This window comes from Barbus barbus, assembly GCF_936440315.1.
Source record: "Barbus barbus genome assembly, chromosome: 27".
Classification (NCBI taxonomy): domain Eukaryota; kingdom Metazoa; phylum Chordata; class Actinopteri; order Cypriniformes; family Cyprinidae; genus Barbus; species Barbus barbus.
In genome coordinates, this window is record NC_136755.1 from 14,498,614 (window position 1) to 14,524,255 (window position 25,642).

The 25,642-nt window shown below is 37.9% G+C and overlaps 1 protein-coding gene across 1 annotated transcript in view; it reads left to right on the plus strand.

Moving 5' to 3' along the window:
- Nucleotides 1-25,642, plus strand: part of LOC306847037 (PHD finger protein 14) — a 99,846-nt gene that overhangs the window by 13,398 nt on the left and 60,806 nt on the right. Inside the window, exons 5-11 of the mRNA XM_079380776.1 lie at nucleotides 10,583-10,742; nucleotides 11,509-11,620; nucleotides 13,256-13,393; nucleotides 16,531-16,677; nucleotides 16,782-17,052; nucleotides 20,108-20,214; nucleotides 22,432-22,527. Coding sequence (XP_079236902.1) covers nucleotides 10,583-10,742; nucleotides 11,509-11,620; nucleotides 13,256-13,393; nucleotides 16,531-16,677; nucleotides 16,782-17,052; nucleotides 20,108-20,214; nucleotides 22,432-22,527 — 1,031 coding nt within the window. The remainder of the gene's footprint in view (nucleotides 1-10,582; nucleotides 10,743-11,508; nucleotides 11,621-13,255; nucleotides 13,394-16,530; nucleotides 16,678-16,781; nucleotides 17,053-20,107; nucleotides 20,215-22,431; nucleotides 22,528-25,642) is intronic.

The window sequence follows — 25,642 nt, forward strand, 5'->3', positions numbered from 1 at the left end:
AGTATTAATGCCTGTATAGCTGATGTGAGCAAGCTGATAAGCAAAACACGCTGAGTGGATCCAGCGCGCAGCGGCGCAGATGCGCGAGCTTGTCGAGTGAATATCCCTTTCTCACAGATATCACTGGAAAGTTTGTACTTCGGTCGGAAATGTCAAAAACGAGTAAGTAAAACAATGCACAAGTTACTTAACCGTAGGGAGAGAGAGATAGAGAGAGCGCGCGCGCACTTCTGTGGTGTGATCTTTATTGATGTTCGCTCAGCACGCATCATTTGAATTAAAACTAAATCGTAAATATATGACAACATATAGGGGCATTCATTCACTTTAAACATCATTTATTTTTAACCTTAAACATTGAACACGAGTGAAACACAAGTGAAACTATCAGCCTGTGTGAAATGCGCTAGGCTGTTCTGTAATTGTCCCTTTCATCTGCTCCGGTACACATAAGTGCGCGCGCTGTGCGTGTTTTCCTTGCTTCATGCGTGTTTCTGCAATTATATGGCTTTGAAATCTAAATGTTTCAGATGAAAAAAATAAATAAATTCTATATCTGAAAATTATTGATTTATAACGAGTGGTTCCCTGCATAATTACAGCAAAAAGCGTGGTTACAGCACTGAGCCGCTGCAATGGAGCAGCTCTAATGCTATTTAAGATGATGTACCATAGAGCAAATAAATAAATAAAAAATTAACAGTAAAAAATAACAAAATTGTAAATTAAATTTTAATGGGCATAATTAAGTGTGAAAAATAACCGAAGGATATACAGTCAAACCAAAAATTATTCAGAGACCAGATATAATTTTTTATTTTTTTTTTACTAGTGGGTGCAGGACACTATAGTTAATTTAAGTAACTGAGGATAGCAAAATAAAGTAAACTGTGACAAATTATACCCAAAAATTCTTCATACAGTGGACTACCAGTAAAATTGATACAAAAGTGAGACCAAAAATGATTCAGACCAAGTAATGGAAAAAATTGAAATTCAGGCTTTCATGAACCTGGTTGACAGCATGCCCAAGAGACTACAGGCTGCCATTAAGGCTAAGGGTGGCCCGACAAAGTATTGATAGTTGTGTAAATATTGTCATACCAACAGCTGTCTGAATAATTTTGATTGATTGATAGAAAGGTATTATCAAGCTAAATTTGTTCTGACACAGTTTAACTTGGAGTTCTTGTAATATTTTATTAGCATTTTCTAAACTATAGCGAATAAAATGTGAGAAAGGTGTCTGAATAAATTTTGGTTTGACAGTATCTATTTGATAAATGAAGTTAATCAACTAACATTTTACATACTCATTTGTTTTCTTTACCCAAAATGTAAAAATACAAGAAAAATATCGGTATCGGTACTCGGTATCGGCAAGTACCAAAAATTTAAGTATCGGTATCGGGCGAGTACTGGAAAAAGTGGTATCGGTGCATCCCTACTTAAAACTTTGTCTAGTGCAAACCATACTAAAACAAATGATTGGAGACTAGTCTTTCTTGTGCTTTTAGCTGTGTATTTTATTACAGGAATAATGGCTTTGTTTTTCCCCTTTATATCATGTTGTGTTATGACAGTTTTTGTGAAAGGTCTATGTTTTGGGAACACTGTTAGAGGCTTTGTGTGCTGAACTGCCTTAGTTTTATGAATAGGTTTCTCATCAGAAGTTAAACAGTTTTGCTTGAAGGTATTTGCTATGCGGAGTGTAGCAGGATGTATTGAAACCACTTTGCACATGTATTATCACACTGGTGCGCCTGGCAGAAGAACTTGCATTATCCCTGTGTACAGATGGGTAATTGCTAAATTAATTCAGGTTAAGTATTTTGCTTAAGGTTAAAAACATGTTTCTCCCTTGCTCTATCTGATCTTCCAGTCCTCAGACCGTAAGCGCTGTTCCCTTGCTTCCTGTTAAAGTTTCAGCTTGCCTTCAAGGTGGATTGTATTATCACAATGAACCTGCGATGCATGTGACCCTAGGCTGAGTTGCGGTATATCTCTGCCTCAGATGGTGTGTCTGTGGGTTTACAAGGTACCAAACTGCCAAAATGACACTTTTTAGGCCTAGTGATTCTTGGCTAGAATAGGCTGCAGTGTGGTGAAAAAGTATTTGGATTTATTCTGTTGTTTGTTCTTGTTGCTAAATAGTTTCTATTGTTCTTGGAATGAGAATATCCAACCGTCTGTGCGCCACCTCAAGTTAAAGTTAATTGGGTGATGCAGGAGAACAATTATCCAAAACACAGAATCAAGTTCATATCTGAATTGCTAAAAATAATCAGATTTAAAATCTTAGAGTTGCCCAGGCAAAGTCCTGATTGGAATCCTTTGGAAAGGATGTGAAAGGACCAACAAACATTTTAGCGTTGTGCTTTTAGAAATGCCCTTAACCCCGGGTTGCTTCAGGAGTTATTGAACTGTATAGTTTGATTTATTTTAAATAAAATGTATCTGATTGTGAAATGTTGTAAAGGAATGAAAGCCTGAAAATTGTTTTATAACGTGCAGTGTTAAGTATGTAATGTGTTCAATACATGCCGGAGTAGTGAAAACACTTTTGACTTTCATTGACTATTGGAACAAAGCATTTCAAACACTGCTGAATAAAACCGATTTATTAAGCAAATTCAAGCCTTTGTTCTTAAAAAGGTGCCTTGCTGAATAACAGCTGAATCACATTGGTTTCATCCCAGTACAAAACCAGCTTCACAGAATTAAACGAGTATTAAATTAAAATGTTATCTTGTTTGATAGAACCTTGGATTTTTTTTCATTTTATTTCTTTTCACTCACCTCCACGCATTGCTGGTTATGAAAATGATTGTATTGTTTTGTGAAAGAGAGTGCTGGTTTTCAAAAGGCTTTTTTTAGTAACTGTGAATCAGTTTTGCTGATTTACATCAAGGCAGCTGCCATTCGTTGCTTTTACCTCACCCCCGTTTCTCATCTGCCAGGTCTTTGGGCTCTAATTGGCCCTATTCATTCATTCCTGTGCCCCCCGACTCGATTCTGTTGTACCTCTCTGTGGTCCTGCTTTGCATGCTGACTTGGCTAATATTTGATCTATTGAATAAATCAACTTCATCCTGGATGAAAAATATTAGCATTTAGTGAAGAAACGGAGTGAATGTAATTGAAATACATCGCTGCGCTGAACGTTTACTCATTAATCATTTGACAAAGTCAGGAAGAGTCAAAGGACTTCATATTAAAGCAATGTTCTGGCTTCAATACCGAGTAAAAGTTGCATTTGTTGATTACCCCTGAAATTTCTTTTGATTTGTCCTTTTTTTCTTTTATAGAAGTGAACAGAGTCTTACAATAAAATACAATACACTGTTTATAGCCACATTAATTATTTTTCTGTTTTCTGGTGGTTTGCCTACCTTGTTTAAAATTTTAGACAACTTATTATTTAGCTTAAATAATTTACATTTTTCATGAAAGAAAACGCTACCGTTTAAAAGTTTGGGGTTAGTAAGGTTTGCTTATTTATTTTTTAAATGAATATTTTTGGATCAGGAATGGATTACATTGATCAAAAGTGACCTTAAGGAATTTTAGGTTACACTTTATTTTGATAGTCAACTTTAGTCATGCTGCTATCTATAAGTAACTCCAACTGCATGTCAACTAATTCTCATTAATTTGCAACTACATGTCTACTAACTCTGAGTACACTGTTAGGTTAGGTTTAGGGTTAGTAGAATGTTAGTAGAAAGTTTCTCTTAGTCAGTATGTTGTTTATTTATTTATTTATTTATTTATTTAGTCATTTAGCAGACGCTTTTATCCAAAGCGACTTACAAATGAGGACATAAGAAGCAATCAAAACCAACAAAAGAGCAACAACGTGCAAGTGCTATTACAAGTCTTGGTTAGCCTAACGCAGTACAGATAATTATTATTATTATTGTTGTTATTTTTTAATAAAAAGACATAGATAAAATACAATTAGAATAGATAGTGCTAGAGTTAGAGGGTCAAGTAAAGATGGAACAGATGAGTTTTTAGCCGTTTCTTGAAGATGGGTAAGGATTCGGCTGCTCGGATCGAGTTGGGCAGGTCATTCCACCAGATGGGAACAGTTAATGAAAAAGTCCTTGAAAGTGTTTTTCTGTGTTTTTGGGATGGTACAATAATTCGTTGTTCACTTGAAGAACGCAAGCTTCTAGAGGGCACATAAGTCTGAAGTAAAGAATTTAGGTAAAGGGGTGCAGAGCCAGTGGTGGTTCTGTAGGCAAACATTAATGCCTTGAATTTAATGCGAGCAGCTATTGGTAGCCAGTGCAAATTGATGAACAGAGGCGTGACGTGCGTTCTTAATGTTGTATGTTGTGTACCCATCAAAATAAATTGTTAGAATGTATTAAGCAGTCTTATTAAGACAGTCTTCTAATGACTGCTAGTTGACATGCAGTTGCAAAGTTACTTACTGATAGTAGAATGTCTAAAGTGGACTATCGAAATAAAGTGTTACATAATTTTATATTGTTACATTTAAACTTCAGTATTTTCTTCTGCTGGGTTCTAGGTCATATTGTTTCTTTTTCTTGTAACGAGAAAGCAGATACCACCGCAAAAGAAGCACTCAAGCTGAATATTTGCAAGTGTCAAATTCCTTTTTGTGATGTCAAACCTGTGATAAACTCTTATATGAATGACATGTGGCAGATATAATGGGATACATGTCATGGAAATAAGTTATATGAACCAAATGCTAGTTTAAGAATATTATTATTATTATTATTATTATTTATTAATTTTAAATCTAGGTATGACCAAGTTGTTTTTACAAGGTGTCTTTTTGCCCCCATTTTTCATGAGCTGAACTCAAAGATCTCAGACTTTTTCTATGTACACAAAAGGCCTATTTCTCTCAAATAGTGTTCACAAATCTGTCTAAATCTGTGTTAGTGAGCATTTCTCCTTTGCCGAGATAATCCATCCACCTCACAGGTGTGGCATATCAACATGCTGATTAAACAGCATGATTATTGCACAGGTGTGCCTTAGGCTGGCCACAATAAAAGGCCACTCTAAAATGTGAAGTTTTATCACACAGTACAATGCCACAGATGTCGCAAGTTTTGAGGGAGCGTGCAGTTGGCATGTTGACTGCAGGAATGTCCACCAGAGCTGTTGCCCATGAATTGAATGTTCATTTCTCTACCATAAGCCTTCTCCAAAGGCGTTTCAGAGAATTTGGCAGTACATCCAACCGGCCTTAACTGCAGACCACGTGTAACCACACCAGCCCAGGACCTCCACATCCAGCATCTTCACCTCCAAGATCGTCTGAGACCAGCCACCCGGACAGCTGCTGTAACAATCGGTTTGCATCACCAAAGAATTTCTGCACAAACTGTCAGAAACTGTCTCAGGGAAGCTCATCTGCATGCTTGTCGTCCTCATCGGGGTCTTGACCTGACTGCAGTTCGTCGTTGTAACCGACTTGCGTGGGCAAATGCTCACATTCAATGGTGTCTGGCACTTTGGAGAGGTGTTCTCTTCACGGAAGAATCCCGGTTTTCACTGTACAGGGCAGATGGCAGACCATGTGTATCCGTGTGTGGGTGAGCGGTTTGCTGATGTCAACGTTGTGGATTGAGTGGACCATGGTGGTGGTGGGGTTATGGTATGGGCAGGCGTATGTTATGGACAACGAACGCAAGTACATTTTATTGATTTTATTGATTTTTGAATGCACAGAGATACCGTGACGAGATCCTGAGGCCCATTGTTGTGCCATTCATCCACGACCATCACCTCATGTTGCAGCATGATAATGCACGGCCCCATGTGGCAAGGATCTGTACACAATTCCTGGAAGCTGAAAACATCCCAGTTCTTGCATGGCCAGCATACTCACCGGACATGTCACCCATTGAGCATGTTTAGGATGCTCTGGATCGGCGTATACGACAGCATGTTCCAGTTCCTGCCAATATCCAGCAACTTTGCACAGCCATTGAAGAGGAGTGGACAACCTGATCAACTCTATGCGAAGATGTGCTGCACTGTGTGAGGAAAATGGTGGTCACACCAGATACTGACTGGTCCCCCCCCCTCTGCTCTCTCCTCTCTGCAGGACATCTACCTCAAACGCTGCAAAAATAGAGCTGTCAAAATCATCAAGGACTCTAATCACCCTGGTAACCGTCTATTTACTTTGCTTCCATCTGGTAAGCGCTTCCGTAGCCTGATGGCAAAAACTGAGAGACTTAGGAGGAGCTTCTTCCCCCAGGCCATCAGGCTCCTAAACTCTAACTCTGTCATAACATCACTTGACTCCATGTAAATATCACTATATCAATAAGCTATTCATAATTTTTCTCTACCTCATATTGCTGCTTTTTTGCACATTCTTTTGTGTAAAATGTAAATAAATAAATAAATATATTGTTACATTTTAGGGCTGTGCGATTTGGGGAAAATATCAAATTGCGATATTTTTGACAAATATTGCGATTTGATTTGTGATTTTAAAATTTGCAAAGTCAAGCTTCAGCTCAATATTGTCAATAATGTGCAGCACAGTATGAGTGTCGCTACCCTGCTGGAAAAAAACAATAAAAACCATTACAAAATTCCTTTTTGTTTTGGTCATTATTCCAATAGTAATTACTGTTGTTCTATTGGTTGCCATCTGCTAGATTATATCCCTACAATAGAATGCATCAAATACCAGTAGACACCATTATAGTTTACATTAAAACCAATACAATTACCATTATAACCCCATTATAAATCCATTACATTTTCTATTGTGTTTTGGGAGGGATTCTACTGTTTTTTTTTTTTTTAATTTATTTTAGTTTTTTTTCCCTGATGGAAAGGTTATAATGGTATTGCTACTTTTACAGAATTACTGAATTATAGAAATACTGTATTTCTTTAGTCAATTATTAAAGTATTACATGTTACACTGGCTGATTTATTCATTTTTAAGTATTTGGGATTTTAAGAACAAGTGCTGAATGTTTCATTTCTTCCAAGTGAAATTGGCAAGCACTTAGACTTAATTTATATTCGTATTAAACGCGGAGCCAGGCGCGAGTTGACTCGGGTTGCGTGCGTGCGTCAGGCCTCATCCATATTGCCAGATGTGCTCGTGAGAGACTTGCGGAGCAGAACCGGGCGCGAGACCGTGAGTATAAAAGCGCATTACGAGACAAGCTGCGTGTAAACGGCTCGTCCGTGAGACGAGGGAGACATGCAGCGTGGGGCAGAGCCGAGCGAGTATTCAGAGACATGGGCTGTGTGTGCGGTCTTCTGAATTAGCGAACATGCATTATAAACTTATTTCAAATTAATCTGTTGGGAGATAAAATGTGTAAGATAACGTTCATGAAGTCTACTAATAAAAACATCTAAAAATGTATCTTTTATTCTCCAGTACTGAAAGCAGAACCGATAAGGGAGCTCTTGAAATGCGTTGTGACGCAGCTCTTGCAAATTACCTCGTTGTCTGTCATTTCGAAGCTGTAGTTACATATGTTTTTCTTTAGTTTTAATTTGCCTAACTTTCGATCTGACCCTTTTTAAATGGTGGGCGTTTATGCAGTTGGCTAGAGCAGTGCTGATCGGGGAGAACGGAGGTGCTCTCATTCTATTGGTTAGTACTCAAGGCTGGCAGTCATGCATATACTCTGGAACAGAGTAATATCGCGTCCACATCTCAAATTGCGATTTTGATTAATCGCACAGCCCTATTACATTTACTTTTGCATTGATACAAAATATAAAAAATAATTAATAATAATAAAATAATAAAATAAATTATATTCTTTAGAATTCATTCAACATTCATTTTAACAAGACATGTTTCTTCAGCACCAAATTATGCTGAAAATTCTGCATTGCTATAACAGGAATAAATGACCTTTTTAAAATATATAAAAAAAACAGCTGTTTTAATACTAATAATATTTCTCAGCATTTAGTATTTTAATGTATGAGTGCAGCCTAACTGTGCGCACACCAGACGCGACTTGCGCGAATAAATCGTGCTATTCGCGTGTAGTTGGACGCTTGAACATTTTGAGTTTACTTGCTTCATTCACGCGTGAAATTCACTTCACAACAGACGCAAATTCGCATCATGGGAAGGGCTTCTGCCAGGCGGCTCCAGTCTCGTTGTGAAATGACATGGATTTTTTTGAGAGGGTATTTGCACTTTATGTGCTATGGAAACACTGGACACGGGTATTTCAGCCGAGAATGTAGTGGTTTAAAACTCAAATCTGCGGTTTATTTATAAAAACAGCGCCTATTTGAAAATGTGCTTCGCTGATTTCGGAGCCGTGAGCTCCAGGCGATCACCGGGCGCTTGTGCTCATGTATCCCGAAGAGAGGAGCATAACCTCAGCTAGTCCTTCTGACATTTGCCACTGGCTCTGATGTCTCTGTAGTGGATAAACATAAGAGATAATTTGTTTTGGGTAAATCTAACAGGCAATCTTTGGTCTATGGTACAGCTCCGGGTATCCACATACAGGACGATGATTTTGTCCTCTGTTGTTTCGGATTTCTGCCTCCGCTCGTAATCACGTCACTACTAGAGCAAGCTCCTGATTGGTTAACGCGGCGCGAATATCCGCCAAAGTTCAGATTTTTCAACTTGCGCGATTCACGCGAATCACTCAATTTGCGCCGCAGGATGTCTTTTCGCGTCTTTGCATTGACTTAACATGTAAATCACTCGCGCTTAACACTTCATTCGCATCTGGTGTGAACGCACCATTAGAGAGCATATTTACTTATTTTAGCTTATTTCAAAAACATAAAATCATACCTTAAAATAAGTGATTCACATTGCAGCCTTCAAATCCTTCGGATACCGGTTCCATTCAGTTCTGTTGTAGGTGCCTGTAGATGACTGTAATTGCAAGTTTTGCTGAAAGAAAAAAAAAAAATATAGACCTTTTGTGTAAATATATCGCGATGACTTCAAGGAATCATTTGCTTGAAGTCGGAACTGTAATGAAGTTATTTAGTTCCCTTTGGCTATTAAAGATGCAAATAAACCAACTCGCTGTCGTTTTTATAGTATGCAGATTATTTATAGCATACCAGCCAATGTTTGCACATCATAAGAGTGAAGTTGAACACCTAACAAATAAATTGAAGAACACACACACAAAATCAGCAATCTTTGACTCATTGTCTGATTTCAGTTATACTCTGACACATGCCTAGCCTGTTAACTCATTCTGAAGCCAGTCTTGAACCTTCCTCCATTAAATCTTAAATGCGTTCCTCTTGATTTTGTCACCACCCTTCCCCAGGTCGCTCTTTAACTGCCAAGCTCGTCATTTCTGACAAGGATAATCTTCTCCTCAGGGATTATGAAGCTCTCCTATAGTCATCACTTTTTTCCAGCTTAGCTCATATTAGCCAGCACCCTGTGGCTTAGCAGGTCCAGCTTTGTATCTGAGTTCAAAAGGAACATCGGAGATTTGCTTGACGGTTCAGCAGTAAGTCCGTTAAACCAGCAAACTGATCATTGCGAGCTCCAGCCGTATGGTTCAAAGCCCAGTCAGTAATACGCACCCAACTGTTGCCAGCAGTGTTCCCATAATACCTTTCTTTAAGAAAATAAACGTCAGGCTGGGCTTCGTAATGGCACCCATTACCACATAGTACAAAATGACTGCAAGATGAGGATATGAACACCTTTTATTTGGTCGCACTGGTGAGAGGTGCTGTGTGCTTTTCACATGCACCTGTTTTCTCTTGGAAAAAGTGACCTGGATGATTCTGGCAAACAAACATTATTTACCTCACGAAATTGCACACCTTAATTTTTCCCCTCAGCTTTAATATCTACCGCTCCCAAGTTCTGCTGTGTTTATCACCACAAACCTAGAAGTGTACCCTGCTGGTTGAGAAAAGCCATGCTTAAGCATTCTCTGCACATTTTGCTGTTTCGGTCTTTTGTGGCGACTATGCAAAGTACCTGAACTTTTATTTGCCTGTCTCTCTCTCTCCATTTCTCCAATGCCCCGGGGGCTGGTTTGCTGTATTAGGAACGGGAACGTTATCTCTGCAATGTTGAAAAGGAGCTGATTGCCGCCCTTATTGGTGGCATGATGCACGTTTGCTGAGTGTAATAGGCGTCATGGTAACCTGATCAGCACAGTAATTGTCTTGGCAACCTGAGGAAATTAAGGAGACAGCATTAAAATGCTTTTGTTGGCCCAATGCTTCCATCTTTGACTTGTGATGCTACCATTTGATCAAATGGCCTTATTGTTAGCTTTGTCTGGGAAAAAGTTTTAGCAACAAAAGCATATATAATTTTTTTTAATAAAGCATTATGATATTTGTTTGTGATGTTATGTGTTATTTATTTTGCATTGCGTGCTGGTGTCTCGCTTCTTATAACCTGCCTAGACTGTCAGTTGAGCAGCAAGATCACAACACATCTCAATTCTCACAAGGATGCGTTCTGTGTTCTCGCGTCCTTCCTAGCTCGTTCTTTCAAGGCAGCCTGGCAAGACCGGTCTCCACGAGAACACAAGTCCGTTCTTTGCATTCTTGGATTTGAGAAACAGCCTTTCTTTTTTCTCAGGTTGTTATGGTGTCGATGGTGAAAGTGACTCTATCATGAGCTCGGCCTCGGAGAACTCGACAGAACCGTGGTTCTGTGACGCGTGCAAGAATGGCGTCACACCCAGCTGTGAGCTCTGTCCCAGTCAGGACGGCATCTTCAAAGAAACTGATGCAGGGAGGTGAGTTTTAACCGATGGTCTGATATTATCCTTTATCATCATTAGCAAACTCATTAAAGGCACAGCCATCCCCGTCACACCTTTCATCTTTGAGTTACTCCTTTAATTGTTGTATATCCGTTGAAAGTTTTTATGCCATCCTCTGAGCTAAGATGCTGGAAAAATGCTAAATAAGTGAAATACTTGAAGAGGCACAGGTATGTGCAGGATGAGTGAAGGAGAGAAAAAGTGGTGGATTTGGCTAGGAGGGAGAGAGGGATGGGGTTGAGGGAGAGGAGGAGAGAGGCGTCTGAAGCGTGAAGACTCAAGCCACGTTATCACTGATAGTGCTCCTCAGCCCGCCTGCACCCAAATTTACTACTTCACTAGAGCATGAAAAACACAGCAAATTAAAGTGTGGAGCGTGCGCTCACCAAAGATGGATATCTTTATATTGGACTTCAGATTCTCCTTCCTAAAGTCTGCATTTGAAATTCTGTCACACCGAATGGTCAAGTTAGAGTATATTTGAACCTGTAACTGAGTATTTCCTTTTCAGAATGGCTTAAGGGTTATAGCAGTTCAGGGAATAGTGAATAGTCTTCCATTAACTAGATGCGGCTTTGTTCTGCTAATGGTGGACCTCTGAATTAATGTCATTACGAACATATGATTTGTTATTTAGCACACAAAGGAAGTGTCCTTATACTAATTTTTTTATTCCTTATGATAATTGTAAAAATTGATATTATGGATGAATGCTCAACTTTGCTTTGTTCTGCTGAAGGTGGGTGCACGTGGTGTGCGCCCTTTATGTTCCAGGGGTCGCATTTGGAGACATTGACAAGCTGCGGCCTGTAACACTCACAGAGATGAACTACTCAAAGTACGGAGCGAAGGCAAGTACCAAAAGTTACTTATGACAGACAGCTAAAAAATAAACTAGCATTACCTCAAGAACAGTGAAGTGAAGTGACATTCAGCCAAGTATGGTGACCCATACTCGGAATTCGTGCTCTGCATTTAACCCATCCAACGTGCACACACACAGCAGTGAACACACACACACACACACTGTGAACACACACCCGGAGCAGTGGGCAGCCATTTTATGCTGCAGCGCCCGGGGAGCAGTTGGGGGTTCGGTGCCTTGCTCAAGGGCACCTCAGTCGTGGTATTGAGGGTGGAGAGAGCGCTGGACATTCACTCCCCCCACCTACAATCCCTGCCGGCCCGAGACTCGAACTCGCAACCTTTGGATTACAAGGCCGACTCTCTAACCATTAGGCCACGACTTCCCAGGTTATTAATAGTGGTAAACCAACATGATAATCAGTATTTGAACGCTATAATCCACCACTACTGATCAAATTACCATCATTTATTTAAGAAATGTCTTTCTTTTGCAGCAAAATGCACCAGACTGTTAAATTCTAAAATGTTATGAAATATACACAATATGGCTAATGTGATATGATGGCAAGAAATCATTCTAATATGCTAATTTGATGCTCAAGAAACATTCTGAAACCAGCGAAAACACTTGTGCTGCTTTAATATATTTATGGAAACCAAATATTATTATTTTCTTTCCCCCTTTTTTTATTTATTTGAAATTAAAATGTTTTGTAACATTGTAAATTGAGTTACACCACTTTTGAGCAATTTAATCCATCCTTACTCATTAAAAGTGTTAATTTCGTTAAAAAAAAAACTACTACCCCAAACTTTTCACTGGTAGTGTATGTGAATATATGGATGAATTTATATTATATTATCACTGTCAGATTATCACAGATTTACATGGACTATCAGCTAAAAGCAATCAATAAAATAGCTGATGAATTGGTGCATCCTAGATATTAATTATTTTTAATAGCTTGAAATCCTGTTTTCTTTTTTTTTTTTTTTTTTTCTTGCCACTTTATTTAAAAACAAAATACATTTCTGATAAAAAGATGTGAAATGCTGACTTCCTTTTCTGAGCAAAGGGCATCTTTCACTTCCCTCCCAAGAATTTCTGTCGACTGTAGACATTTTGACATTTACTCTATCTGACATTATTTTATGTGTCAGTAAGTCAGAAGAGGTTCCTTTTACTGGGAAGCAAATTACTTTAGAAGCACTTGAAAGGCTTTTTTTTAATGGTTTGTGCTGTACATGTGAAAAGAAATTACTCCTAGAGAAAGGCTATTATTATTTTAATTTTGAACTCCAGTAATTGGAGAAAGTCAAATGGGCTTTTAGAGACTCGTTGTCCACCTTATCTTAAATATAGAACTATACAGTAAATTAAAGTGGGATTGTTATAATGGTGTTTAAAGATCTTTTTTTCATATTAAAGCTGTTACACAATCAGCTTTCGGTTTACCTTTCTTGACTTTGCAAAAATATAAATAATCCCAAGTCTTTAGAGGGACAGTAACAAGATGTGAAGTTAGCAAATGCTAAAAAGTTTTCCCTGTCATGGTTTCTTAGTAGTTTTCTGTCATTTGCTGTTGTCACAATGGTCTGTTTGGGTTAATGGTTTACAGGAGTGCAGTTTGTGCGAAGACGCACGCTTTGCTCGAACAGGTGTTTGCATCAGCTGTGATGCTGGAATGTGCCGCTCGTTCTTCCACGTTACGTGTGCTCAACGAGAAGGGCTGCTGTCTGAAGCTGCTGCGGAAGAGGTTAGTGTGTGTGGTCATCCTCTTTGAACTGCATTATTTATTGTTTTTCTCCAACTTCCCCATTGTCGCATTCTTGTGATGCCAGCTTTGTAATGTTTAGAGTCATGCTTTTAACATTCCAGGTCTTATCTAACAAGGATTCCTCAATAAAAAATAAATAATCCTCAAAAAATTCTCAAAAAAATCCTTTAAGCATTGCTTAACCTGCTCATCAGTAGATCCTCTGCAGTGAATGGGTGCCGTCAGAATGAGAGTCCAAACATCTGATGAAAACATTGCAATAATCCACACCACTCTAGTCCATCAAGTAATGTCTTGTTCTAATATCTTAATGGATCTGATGTGAGAGGACAGCAGGGGATGGACTTTTTCACTGGAGGAAGCATTATCATGGATTGACTCGCATTTTGGCCAGAATTGACAATTTAAATTTAAAACGCAAAAATGGATTTGTTTCTTACAATCATTCGGTTTCTCACAATTGCAAGATAGTAATTGATGCAGTGGAGTCATGTGGGTTACTTGTAGATTATTGTGTTGTTAATGTTTTTATCAGCTGTTTGCTGATGGCACCCATTCGATCCGTTGGTGAGCAGGTAACATAATGCTAAATTTCTGCAAATCTGTTCCGTAGAAGAAACAAACTGATCTCCATCTTTGATGGCCTGAGGTTGAATGAATGTTAATTTTTGCGTGAACTGTTCCTTTAAGAAGATTCTGATTCTCTGTCAACACGTGTTTTTCACATGCACATTTGAAGTGCATGTGCGAGAGTTTATCAAAAAGATACCTATAAGCATAAAGAGAGGGCTCAGAGCAAGAGGTCATCCAGTTGAACAAATTCCCAGCCCAGGGCGTGGTCACAGACCATCAGCCTCGTGGCTCAAATATGCCGTCCATATTGGAGAAGCATATGATGGTGGCGTTCAGCGCAGATAAACACTGGCGAAAAGTGCCTACTCACTGCAATCCACTTAATCCAGTCAGCTGTGCAAAGGGCCTCATATCAACAGGTGAGAGGGCTGATAGCATCCAGCGAGACACCTTAAGCCTAAACGATTCTGTGGATGACGGAAAATGGCTGTGCTTCCATCTGCCCTCGAGGGAGGGGGTGAAATGCTGTGCTTGTGACGAGGAGATGTGAGCTCAGCGAGAGAAACTTGCTGCGAACGTCTCTGCAGAGATTTGAAACTGCTGAAATAGGCTGACATTGTTCTAAGATTCTCTCCCCTTCCATAGAAAGCTGTTTCTGAGAAAGGCAGATCTGCAGTCCCCTTCCATTCCTAGAAAAATCCCACCAGCCTTACATCAGTCATTGTCTTGGCCCTCGGCTTCAGCGCCCACATTCTCTGCAAAATGTACTTGTCCTTTAAAAGGGAGGGGAATTTTTACAGGCCTTTTGTGACTGGCTATTTATCACGGCTATCAGAGAATGCGCAGACACCGATGGTCTATAAAAATCTGGAGCGCTGGGCATCATTATCCCAACAGCCAGAAAGCGTGAGCCTGTATTTCAGAAGATACTCCCGTTTCCCCGTAATCAAATTGTACATTAGAATTATCAGGTGTCTGAGCACGCAAGCACTTAAAATGAAACCTGCAGCAATTGTGCCTCGTTAACAATAGTGAGGTATTTGAGATGATGGGAAATATCTTGAAATAACCTTAATCAAATCACTCAGAGATTTTGTTGTTAAGGACTTGAGCCTTTCCCTCACATTTGTCCAAGTTGTGTGCATTTTAAGAAGTAGGTTTTGCACCACAGCCAAGGGTTTTTTCATGCTTTTAGATGATACTCTAGACATCACTCTGATTTCACAAGACATTGAACACAGTTTTATTGTGTTCTTGGTTTTCTTTTTTTTGTTTGTTTCTTTCTTTCAATTTATTGGTTGCTTGAGGAATTGCCAAATTAAGAATCTGTCTTGAACACCCAGGATGACCAGTGTTTGTTTCAAACAGGTTTTTCAACAGAAGTGAATTGGTCCATGGCCAAACTTAAGAGGATCTGTTAGTCATGTTGTATTTCATACTAATTTGAAACAAAATAATACCATATTATTTAAAAATGTTATTAACTTCAACCTAGCTAAAGAAGCCATAGTTCAGCTTCTTGTTCCATTGTCCCTCCCAGAATAAATGATATTAAGTGGCAAAAAAATGTACATGTATGACTTTGTACATTTAATCATTATTTTAATGCCTTTGGAAAATACACTATCATTCAAAATCTGGGGTGGGTAAGGTTTTTTTTTTTTTTTTTTTTTTTTCCTTTTCCCCTCTTATGCTCTCTTATGCTCCTCAAGGCTGCATTTGTTTGATCAAAAATAAATTAAAAAGTAAAAACAGTAATATGGTGAAATATTACAATTTCAAATAACTGAGTTCTAATTTAAAATGTAATTTATTTGTGATGTCGAAGCTGAATTTTTAGCAGCCATTACCCCAGTCTTCGCTGCCACATGATCGTTGAGAAATCATCCTAATATGCTGCTTTGCTGGTCAAGAAACATTTCTTATGTTGAAAATGGTAGTGCTGCTGGATGTTTTTCTGGATTCTTTTAGTAAGTTCAAAAGAACACCATTTATTTGAAAGATAAATATTTTGTAATGTTATAATTATACTGCATTTACTGTCACTTCTGATTAATTTCATTTAAAAACTTTTGAATGGTATCATAAAATATGAAAATGCATTAATATAAACGCATGATATTATAGCCTAGTCTAATCATCAGTTGTACACAATAAAATGTAACATCTCTTTGTTTACCAAAGGGTACTTGGTAAGAAAAAGTTAGAAAATTATGAGAATAATAAAAAATAAAGCAATTAGTTTTGAGAGGCTGTGTTACACTATATACAATGTACAGTTGCCAAGCAATCTAGTAGCTTGCTGCCTTAATACATTAATGCAGATTTGTTTATCGCCATTTCACAGTGGCTGTGTATGCATTTCATGCAGTCAGAATTTTAATTGGACCCATCTGTGTTATATTATTAATAACAATAATATAAAACCGATTATTGGCATTCATCACTGATTTTTCCTTTTCTCTGTTTTACCAAGCTATATTTCAAGATTTAAGGTCTCATGGGAGTCTGTCTCTAAAGTCATGATCCATTTTTACCCACAGGACATTGCGGATCCATTTTTTGCCTACTGCAAGCAGCACGCAGACCGCTTTGACAGGAAATGGAAAAGGAAGAACTATCTGGCCCTGCAGTCCTACTGCAAAGTGTCTTTGCAGGAAAGGGAGAAGCAGCTCACACCTGAAGCTCAGGTCCTCTTTACTCTGAGGCAGACATTGTCTTCCATACATCAGATAGGCTGTTGAATGATCAGTCGTCATTTATTTTTGAATGCTTGTGATTTCCCGACCTCTAGGCTCGAATAACCACACGGCTCCAGCAGTACAGAGCAAAAGCAGAGCTGTCTCGAAACACTCGGCCGCAGGCGTGGGTGCCCCGAGAGAAGCTTCCCCGGCCACTCACCTCTAGTGCTTCGGCCATCCGTAAGCTGATGCGTAAAGCAGAGCTTATGGGTATCAGCACAGACATCTTCCCCGTGGACACGTCCGATACCAGTGCAAGCGTGGACGGACGGCGTAAACATAAGCAGCCTGCCCTCACGGCAGACTTTGTTAACTACTACCTAGGTAGGTGGTTTGAAACAATTCCAATTCCGTTACCACAGCTGAATCTAGTTTAACTAATATAAAGTTTCAACAATATTTAAGCAGTATTTCTTCCCCCAAAAAATTGCAGAAAATTTACTAACCCTCCAAGAGTTTGTTTGTTCAGCTATACATCACTTGCTCACCAATGGATCCTCTGCAGTGAATGGGTGCCATCAGCATGAGAGTCCTGATAGCAGATAAAAACATAATAACAATCCAGAAGTTAACCACATGACTCCAGTCCATCAATGAATGTCTTGTCAAGTGAAAAGCTGTATGCCTGTAAAAAACAAATCTATCAAGATGTTTTTAACTCAAGGTCTTGGATGCCCTTAGGTTTAGTAGATTGTCATTTTTTGGTGAAATATTCCTTTAAAGACAAATAAACAGTCAAATATAAAGTAAAAACAAGTAATGGCACAAATAAATACAATAGAACAAAGATACAGATGAAATAAACAGTGTATAAACAGTCAAATGATAAACAACAATGTAGTCTTCACTATATAGATTAGCGCTGAGCGATTTTCTCTTTGTCTTTTGTTGTTTGATTATCATTAATGATACAGACAGCTGCAGGTACATTAGACCTAATGCAAATATCCAGTATACTGATACACATGGTTTCTTTCTCAACTGTTTTTCACTTTAATAAAAAAATAAATAATGTTTGATAGGGATGTAACGATTCACTCAACTCACAATTCGATTAACAATTTTTTTTTTTACAAAATGAGATTTAAGACAAATTATAAATTAAATGTGTCCTTTTACTATTGTTTGGACAATATGCTGCAAATTTCTTTGTGAAATTGAAATATAACGCTATAATAATATATAGCACTTGCATATTATTGCTCTTTTGTTGGTTTTGATTGCTTCTATAATAACTTTGGATAAAAGCATCTGCTAAATAACAAAGTTTAAATATAATGTAAATGTAAATAAACTAAATTGAAATTTTAAAACAAGCCCCAAATCAAATAAAAAGTAACAGAAATAAAAGAAAGCTCTTCATATAAACAAAATAAGGCTTTGTCTGTGTTCTTTCCATTAAAAATTTGACTTTAATCACTATCCAGACAAAGATGCTGCATACATGCAACATGAGCAGTTTTTAATCTAAATTAGATTGTATAATTTCTAAATTTGAAGCAAAAACATAATGGTCTGACTTCAGTTTTGTGAAACTATACATAAAAAATATCTGCATGAAACAGTAGCGCTTAAAGCATTTACTTGGTTTCCACCGTAAACAAAGCAGCGCTGCACTTATGAACTTTAATATACATTATACAGAAGCAAGATAAAAAGAATAAAAAAATACCATCTAAACTTTTCTAAAGACAGTAAGTTCCCCTCAGACATACATTCAGGGCCTAAAACTAACTTTTTGCCACACCTGCCGGTGACGTGATAATTTATTTTGTTAAATTAGTTTTTAATTTGTCCTTTACTTACAAGAAAAAAACAACAAAGAGATGTATTGATATTTTTTTTTTGTCCTAAAAACATTGAGATTCTTGTCCTTTGCATGTTTTCGGCAAACGGTGCAGTCTATTGTGTTACACCTGTTTCACACATACTCAGTTTGCAGAATGTATGTGGTGCATATTTTTTTTTTCCGCACCCATGATAACGGATTAGAGCAGGGCTATTCAATTAGCTTCATTTGAGGGCCGGATTATCGAACTGAAAATTTGAAGGGGGCCAAGGGGGTGGGGGCCATCCTGATCTCTTTCTGGGGGACCTATAAAATTTGAAATTAAATAGAAATTTAAAATCTATAAAATGTTAACGTTAGTGTCGATCGATTTAATAAAAAAAAAAAAAAGTAATCACATATTTCTCTGTAATTAATCATGATTAATTGCATATTTATATTGTCATAAAGATGGTATATTTTAAATGTTTTTAATGGCGTCTTTTTACAAAGTAGCCTATTATTAATGAAGCATTAATACCAATACTGCTACTATTAAATGCATTTTCCCTCAATTTTCCCTATTAATTATAGCCATTCAACATTACAGTATAATTGAAAGCCATTATTTTTAACATTTAATAGGCTCTGAAATATTAAGTGATTTTAAAACAATCTTCACATAAACTATAAATTGTAGCCTATATGCATAAACTATACAGATTAATCTTTATTCAGCTACAAAAGTCAATCAACGACTAGAGCAGTCGAGTGATTTCTTTTTCTTTTGTTCTTTGATTTACATCAATGACAGACTTCAGCAGGTTTCACTTCAAAATCAGTGCTGTCTGTCTTTAAAACCTGATGCGCATGACGATCTGACACATCCTATTTTCTCCAAACTCTTTACGTTCATTTAAGACTTTATAACTCATTTAAGACTACGTTTACGAGGTAACTCGCCAAAACCGCGTATTTTCAAATAATTGTACGTGTTTTCGTCCGTTGAAGCCCTACTGTTGCGCTGTCTGAAGCAGAGTTCTCTTTTGCATGTTCTTGTGCTTGGATTGTATGAAATTGCTTGAATATTTAAATTGACAAGACAAAAACATGTCACAATTCTGTCAACTGTCCTGAGTGTCTTTGAGTGTCTTTGTTAACCCATCAGGTCTATGATCTTTTGTTTGAGAATCAGCATTTCTCAACCCTCTATGATAATATTTTCCACTTTTTCATTTTAATGGCCAAAACTAGCAATGATGCATTTGCAGCATGTGATTTGCTGTCCCTAACATACTTGAATCTGCCTGCGGAACAGCAGGCGGTATCAGACAGTGAGCGTGAGACATGCATCCCACTCTGTAGCCTTGCAGCTAGGCACTTGCCCTCCAAATGAGTGATGTTAAGAGCAGATGTGTAGAGTAACCTTGGGCACACACTCCATTAGGTTCTAGCAGGAGGCCTATCCTCTATCAGTGCACTTTCTCTCCCTCTTTTTCTCTTAACGTTCCTCTTTTTTCACACTTTCTCCCTCAATCTTCTTTTGATATACTTTTCCTGTACTCTGATAGCAATCTCAGTATCGATTTGTTCGTGTCTGTTGGTATTCAGAACGGAACATGAGGATGATTCAGATCCAGGACAACATTGTGGAGCAGAAGAACCTTAAAGACAAGCTGGAGACAGAGCAGGAGAAGCTGCACATGGAGTACAACAAGGTCCGTCTACTATTGACACTCCAGGCTCTAGCTAGCATCTGTTTTTTTTCATTAGCGCTTGTCTGTAGCACATTTGTTTTGGCCATTGGTGGTTAAGCAGAGTCTCGCACACCAGGAAATAACGACGCACTGCTGGAATAGTATCCCAGGAGCGGGCGGAAAAGCTCCTAAACAGCTACTATATAATGCCAATTATGCTTCAGTCTTTCCATTTACTATACAACTGTGAAGTCTCCTTTTAAGCTACTTTGTGCTGGACCAACTGCAGAGAGGAATAAAAAAGCAGGGATTTTGTATAACACAAGGTTATTTTTGTTGACTTAAATTCAGATGATGAAAACTGGCAGTGAATAATATTTGTTAACTAAAATGGGGAAAAAAATGGCAAAAGCCTGAAAAATTCAACTAAAGCTATAAATGGAAATGCAATAAAATTATAGTAAGAATGAGTTTAGCATTAGTCTATTCTGCTGCTAACAGTGCTATTTTAGAACTGTGGTATTTATAAATAATTTGAATTAATAATTTTTATTTTTCATTTTAACTTTATTTGTTTGTAATTTTATTACTTATTTTTTGTTTAACTTATTTCATGTTTAAGTGATTTTAATACTTCAACTTAAACTTCAGTTAGTTAACAAGTCAACAAGTTTTTCATCTAATATTTATATTTTATTTCTGCTTTGTTTCAAGTAACAAACAGTGTAAAATCAACAATAACTGATCTTCCACTGAAGCAAAAATAAAACAAGTACAAAAGAAAAATAAAAATAGTTGGTGCAAACCATCCAACTAAAGTTCAGAAAATACAAACAAAATAAAATATAATTTTGAACAATTAAATTATAACTAAACTTATTTAAATGTAAAAAACCTAATGAAATTTTCTAAACCCCTGGTATAACAGCAACTAATGTTCTGTGCTTCTTTATTTATTTGCCTCCTACCCTCAATCCTCCTAAACATTATCTCTTGAAGCAGATTTGGGTAGGTGGTGTTTTCTCATCTGGCCCAATGAGGAATAGAATGAAAGCGAGGAGAGAAAGTTGGAGGAGTTAATGTGGCGTCCAGTCTTTCTGCGCCACATGTATTAAAGCGGTATTAATGGAGTGTGTGTTGTTAATTACGGCACTCAACATGCATTAGCACGACGCCGGCCTTAGAGAGAGATCCCCATGAAAATCAACATCTGTGGAAAGCTGACTGCTTATTCACAAAAGTTGCGTCTAAGGCAGGGACTGAGTCATCTGGAAATTATGTCTAATAATCCTGAATTGTAAAGAATTCATGGTTAGTTGGATTGTTTGGTTCAATGTTTTTAACATTCTATAATTGGAAACTGCAATGCATTTGCATCACCAATGAGAAAATGCTAATTTTCTGTAATGACTTCACAGGTTTGAGTAATTTTATAAAACCGTAAAAGTGCATCTCAATATACAGTGGTGTGAAAAAGTGTTGGCCCTCTTCCTGATTTTGTTTATTTTTTTGCATGTTTGTCACACTTTAATGTTTCAGATCATCAAACAAATTTAAATATTAATCAAAGATAACACAAGTAAACACAACATGCAGTTTTTAAATGAAGGGTTTTTTCTATGAAGGGAAAACTAAATCCAAACCCACATGGCCCTGTGTGAAAAAGTGTTTGCCCCCCCTTAAAACATAACTGTGGTTTATCACACCCGTTTTAAATGTTAGCTCCCTACGTGGAGCCTCATCTTCACAGACAGCGTAGATAAGGGGCGGCTCTCTGCAGTTTCGTTTCACATACCCATAATAACTTCACCTCTCCACCATTTCCTCTCATCATCGTCTTTATCAAACGCCTGCCTGATGCTTATCTACTGTCTGGAGCTGAGAGTGGCCCCTACACGGCGAAATGCCACAGCTGTGTGTGTGTGCGCGAAAGAGATGGATGTAAACGCAGGAATGCCTTATTTCATGGTGTGCTGGGCTCTGAATCTGTTAATAGTAGGACATGTTATTTTTTTGCGCGAGTGTGTGTTTTGATGTGTAACATTGTTTGCCTAAAATCAACCTGGATTTTGTAATGCACTGTAAGCGTATGCATGTATTGGCCATTCAGATGTTCACAGATTTGTGTACACATGTTAGTCCCTCCGTGTGTGTGTGTGTGTGTGTAACAGACTGAGCTGCCCAACTTGTCCTTGTCTTATCTTATCTCCCGCCTTGCTGCGGTTTTATCTGCCACAGCTGTGCGAGTCTCTGGAGGACATGCAGAATGTCAATGGCCAGCTGAGGACTGAGGGCCAAGCCATATGGAGCATGATGGGGGGGATCCTTGGACAGGTATGGCTTACCTTCAACCGCCTCATCCTTTCTCTCCCCTGTCCATCTTCATTCCGTCTCTCTCCACCCCCATCCCATCCTTGATTCGACTGTACGCCTCATCTATCACAGCTCCAGTGAGCTTACAGCCCACCCTGATACAAACAGCTTCCTTCAAGCTCTCTAATCAGGTTGGGATGGGCCCATATTTTACACTTTCATAGCATCTTTCTGAATTCCACTTCAATCCTATGTAACTCAAGGTTTTTTAAAAACAATTTATTTTATTTATAAATTTTGTAGTTTTCTGCAACTATTTTCCACCCTCTTAATGACCTTTGGATTGAAGAGGCTGTTTTTGTTACCGTACCTTTAATACTTCTGTATGTAAATGCAATGTGTGTCTTTTTAAAATGCATTATAATGTCTCTATTAAATTTACATATCAAAAAAATATTAAATCCATCAGTTTTTAAAGTGGATTTATATAGGATAATATTTAGAATGAAATAAAGCAAAGTATTAAAGGGATAGTTCACCCAAAAATGAAAATTCTGTCATTTAATTATTCACTTTCATGTCATTCCAAACCTGTAAGAATTTAGTTCATCTTTGGAACACAAATTAAGATATTTTTGATGAAATGCGAGAGCTTTCTGAGCTTTTTCCTGCATGGACAGCAATGCAACTACCACATTCAAGGCTCAGAGAGGTAGTAAGGGCATCATTAAAGTAGTCCATGTGATCATGACAGTACCATGAAGCATGCGTGTGCATTTCTCTGCTTGCAAACAAGCCGCAGCAAATTCGGGTTCTATGTCAGAACGCCAGCTCCTGCTTCAGCAGCACCACACGCATATGTCGTAGTGCTTTCGTGAACGCACGTGGAAGACTGACAAGGAAGAGAAAAAATTGTTGAAAAGTCAATATTTTTGTTTTTGTGCACAAAGTATTTTCGTAGCTTCATAAAATTACTGGTGAACCACTGATGTCACATGGACTATTTCTTGGATTTAATCAAAAATATCTTTTAATTTGTGCTCTGAAGATGAACGAAGGTCTTACGGGTTTGGAACGACATGAGGTCGAGTAATTCATGACAGAATTAAAATTTTTGGGTGAACTGCTTCGTGAGGTCTTGATTTTTTTGGTACTCTCTATTAGGCCTGCACGATTAATCTGAAAAAATTCACGATCTCGATTCATACATAAATGCGATCTCATTTTTAAATGACGGCGATTCACTTCCGTGTATTTCCCTGCATTCAGATCATGCTGCATTCACGCGTTATTGGTTACACTCACACAACAACAAAACACTATTAATTCACCAATCAATCATAAATCTCGATCAATTTTCTCCTCTCCCTCATTGGCCACGTTCCGCTGTCACTCACGTGACGTGTAACAGGGCGGCAGACCTAAACGGAGTCAATAGGCGCGTTCGCAGAATGATCACCGTATGACATCAAAGTACCACGAGAGCGATAAGAAAGCAGTCAGATCCTAAGCATTCAAATCGCTCTTGCGGTACTTTGATGTCATACGGTGATCATTCTGCGCAGCGCTGCTTCAACGGGGCGTCAGCATCAACGCTTGACAGAGGGCGTCTGGTGCTGACCATGGTGCTGATGCGCCGTCATAGTGATAACAGCCAATCACATACTTTTCTGGTGCTGCATGAATGGAATTGGCTTGCGTCTGCGCTAGGGTATTTGCATAAGGCGATCTGATTGGCTGACGCCTGCGTTGGCGCTTGAAAAGTTGAAAAGTTTTCAACTCCTCACGCGTGCAATGCCAGTGAGGCAACGCTTGACGTCACTCCATTCAAAGTAAACGAGAGGCGTTGATGCCGACGCCCCGTGTGAATGTGAATATTTTTATTTGTTATTGTTAATGTTCTCTTATGTTCAACAACTTAAAGCTTTAATATTATTCACTTTAGGGGTCTAAAATAAAGAAAAGAGACAATTTTTTGTTACTCAAATAAATTTTTTGTTTTTTTGTACTCAAGTGCAATACATTTTGGTTGAAAAAATTTGAATCGTGTAAGAGAATCGTGATCTCAATTCCCATGGAGAAAAATCGTGATTCACATTTTAGCAATAATCGTGCAGCCCTACTCTCTGAATCTGTCGGTTTAAAACATTGGTTCATTTATTTGTTTTTGTTATCCTTTTTGAACATAATTTTGTTCCCTGCACCTTTTAAGTTTTTTTTTTTTTTAATTTTTTTAAACAAATAAATATTTATTTCAGCAAGGATGTATTAAATTCAGAGTATAATAGTGACAGTAAATATTTTTATGTATTTACTGGTTATATATTTAAAATGCTGTTCATCAGACAATCCTAGTTTTCAGCAATTATAATAATAAGAAATGTTTCTTGAGCAGCAAATCAGCATATTAGAATGATTTCTGAAGAATCATGTAATAGACTGGAGTAACAGCTGATAAATTCAGCTCAGAAAATTCATTCCCTTAACATGACAGCAGCTACTCTGAAACAACCTTAATAATAATTAGCTAATGTTTTCACTTGAACTGTTGGTTCTATTGTATACACTATTTGCTAAGTATACACCGTCATTTGTGGTTATAACATCAAAAGTATAACTATAGCTATCCATATTTTTTGCAGCTTAGCTTTCATTAATGGGCATTAATGACCATAAATTTGAACATTTATGTCTGCATGGTACATCAGACTCTTATTTTGAAAGCTATATTAAACATAATGGCTTGTTAACCTTTAGTCAATAAATTTGAAGTGATTTGAGTCAACATCTCTTTGGCTAATAGACACATTTCACAGTTTTGGATACTGAGACATGTCACGTGGATCTGGCGGCAGGAGCATATTGTTCACAGAATTCGTTTTTGACTTCACAGTGAAAAGAGTGTAAAGAGAGCAGAAGTCTTCTCCCTGGATTTTTCGCACCTGGGTAATGAGCTGTGATTGAAAGAAATCTAGATTGTAGGCAGCACCCCACAGGGTAGACAGCGTTGAGGTAATTCTCTTCGCTGTAATGGGCCTCCTGTTTGCAAAATTCTTTCATTTGCGCTAACTGATTGACCTGTCATTGGCCATGCACTCAGCCCTGACTCTGTAGCTAAAGGCCACCAACCTCTCCC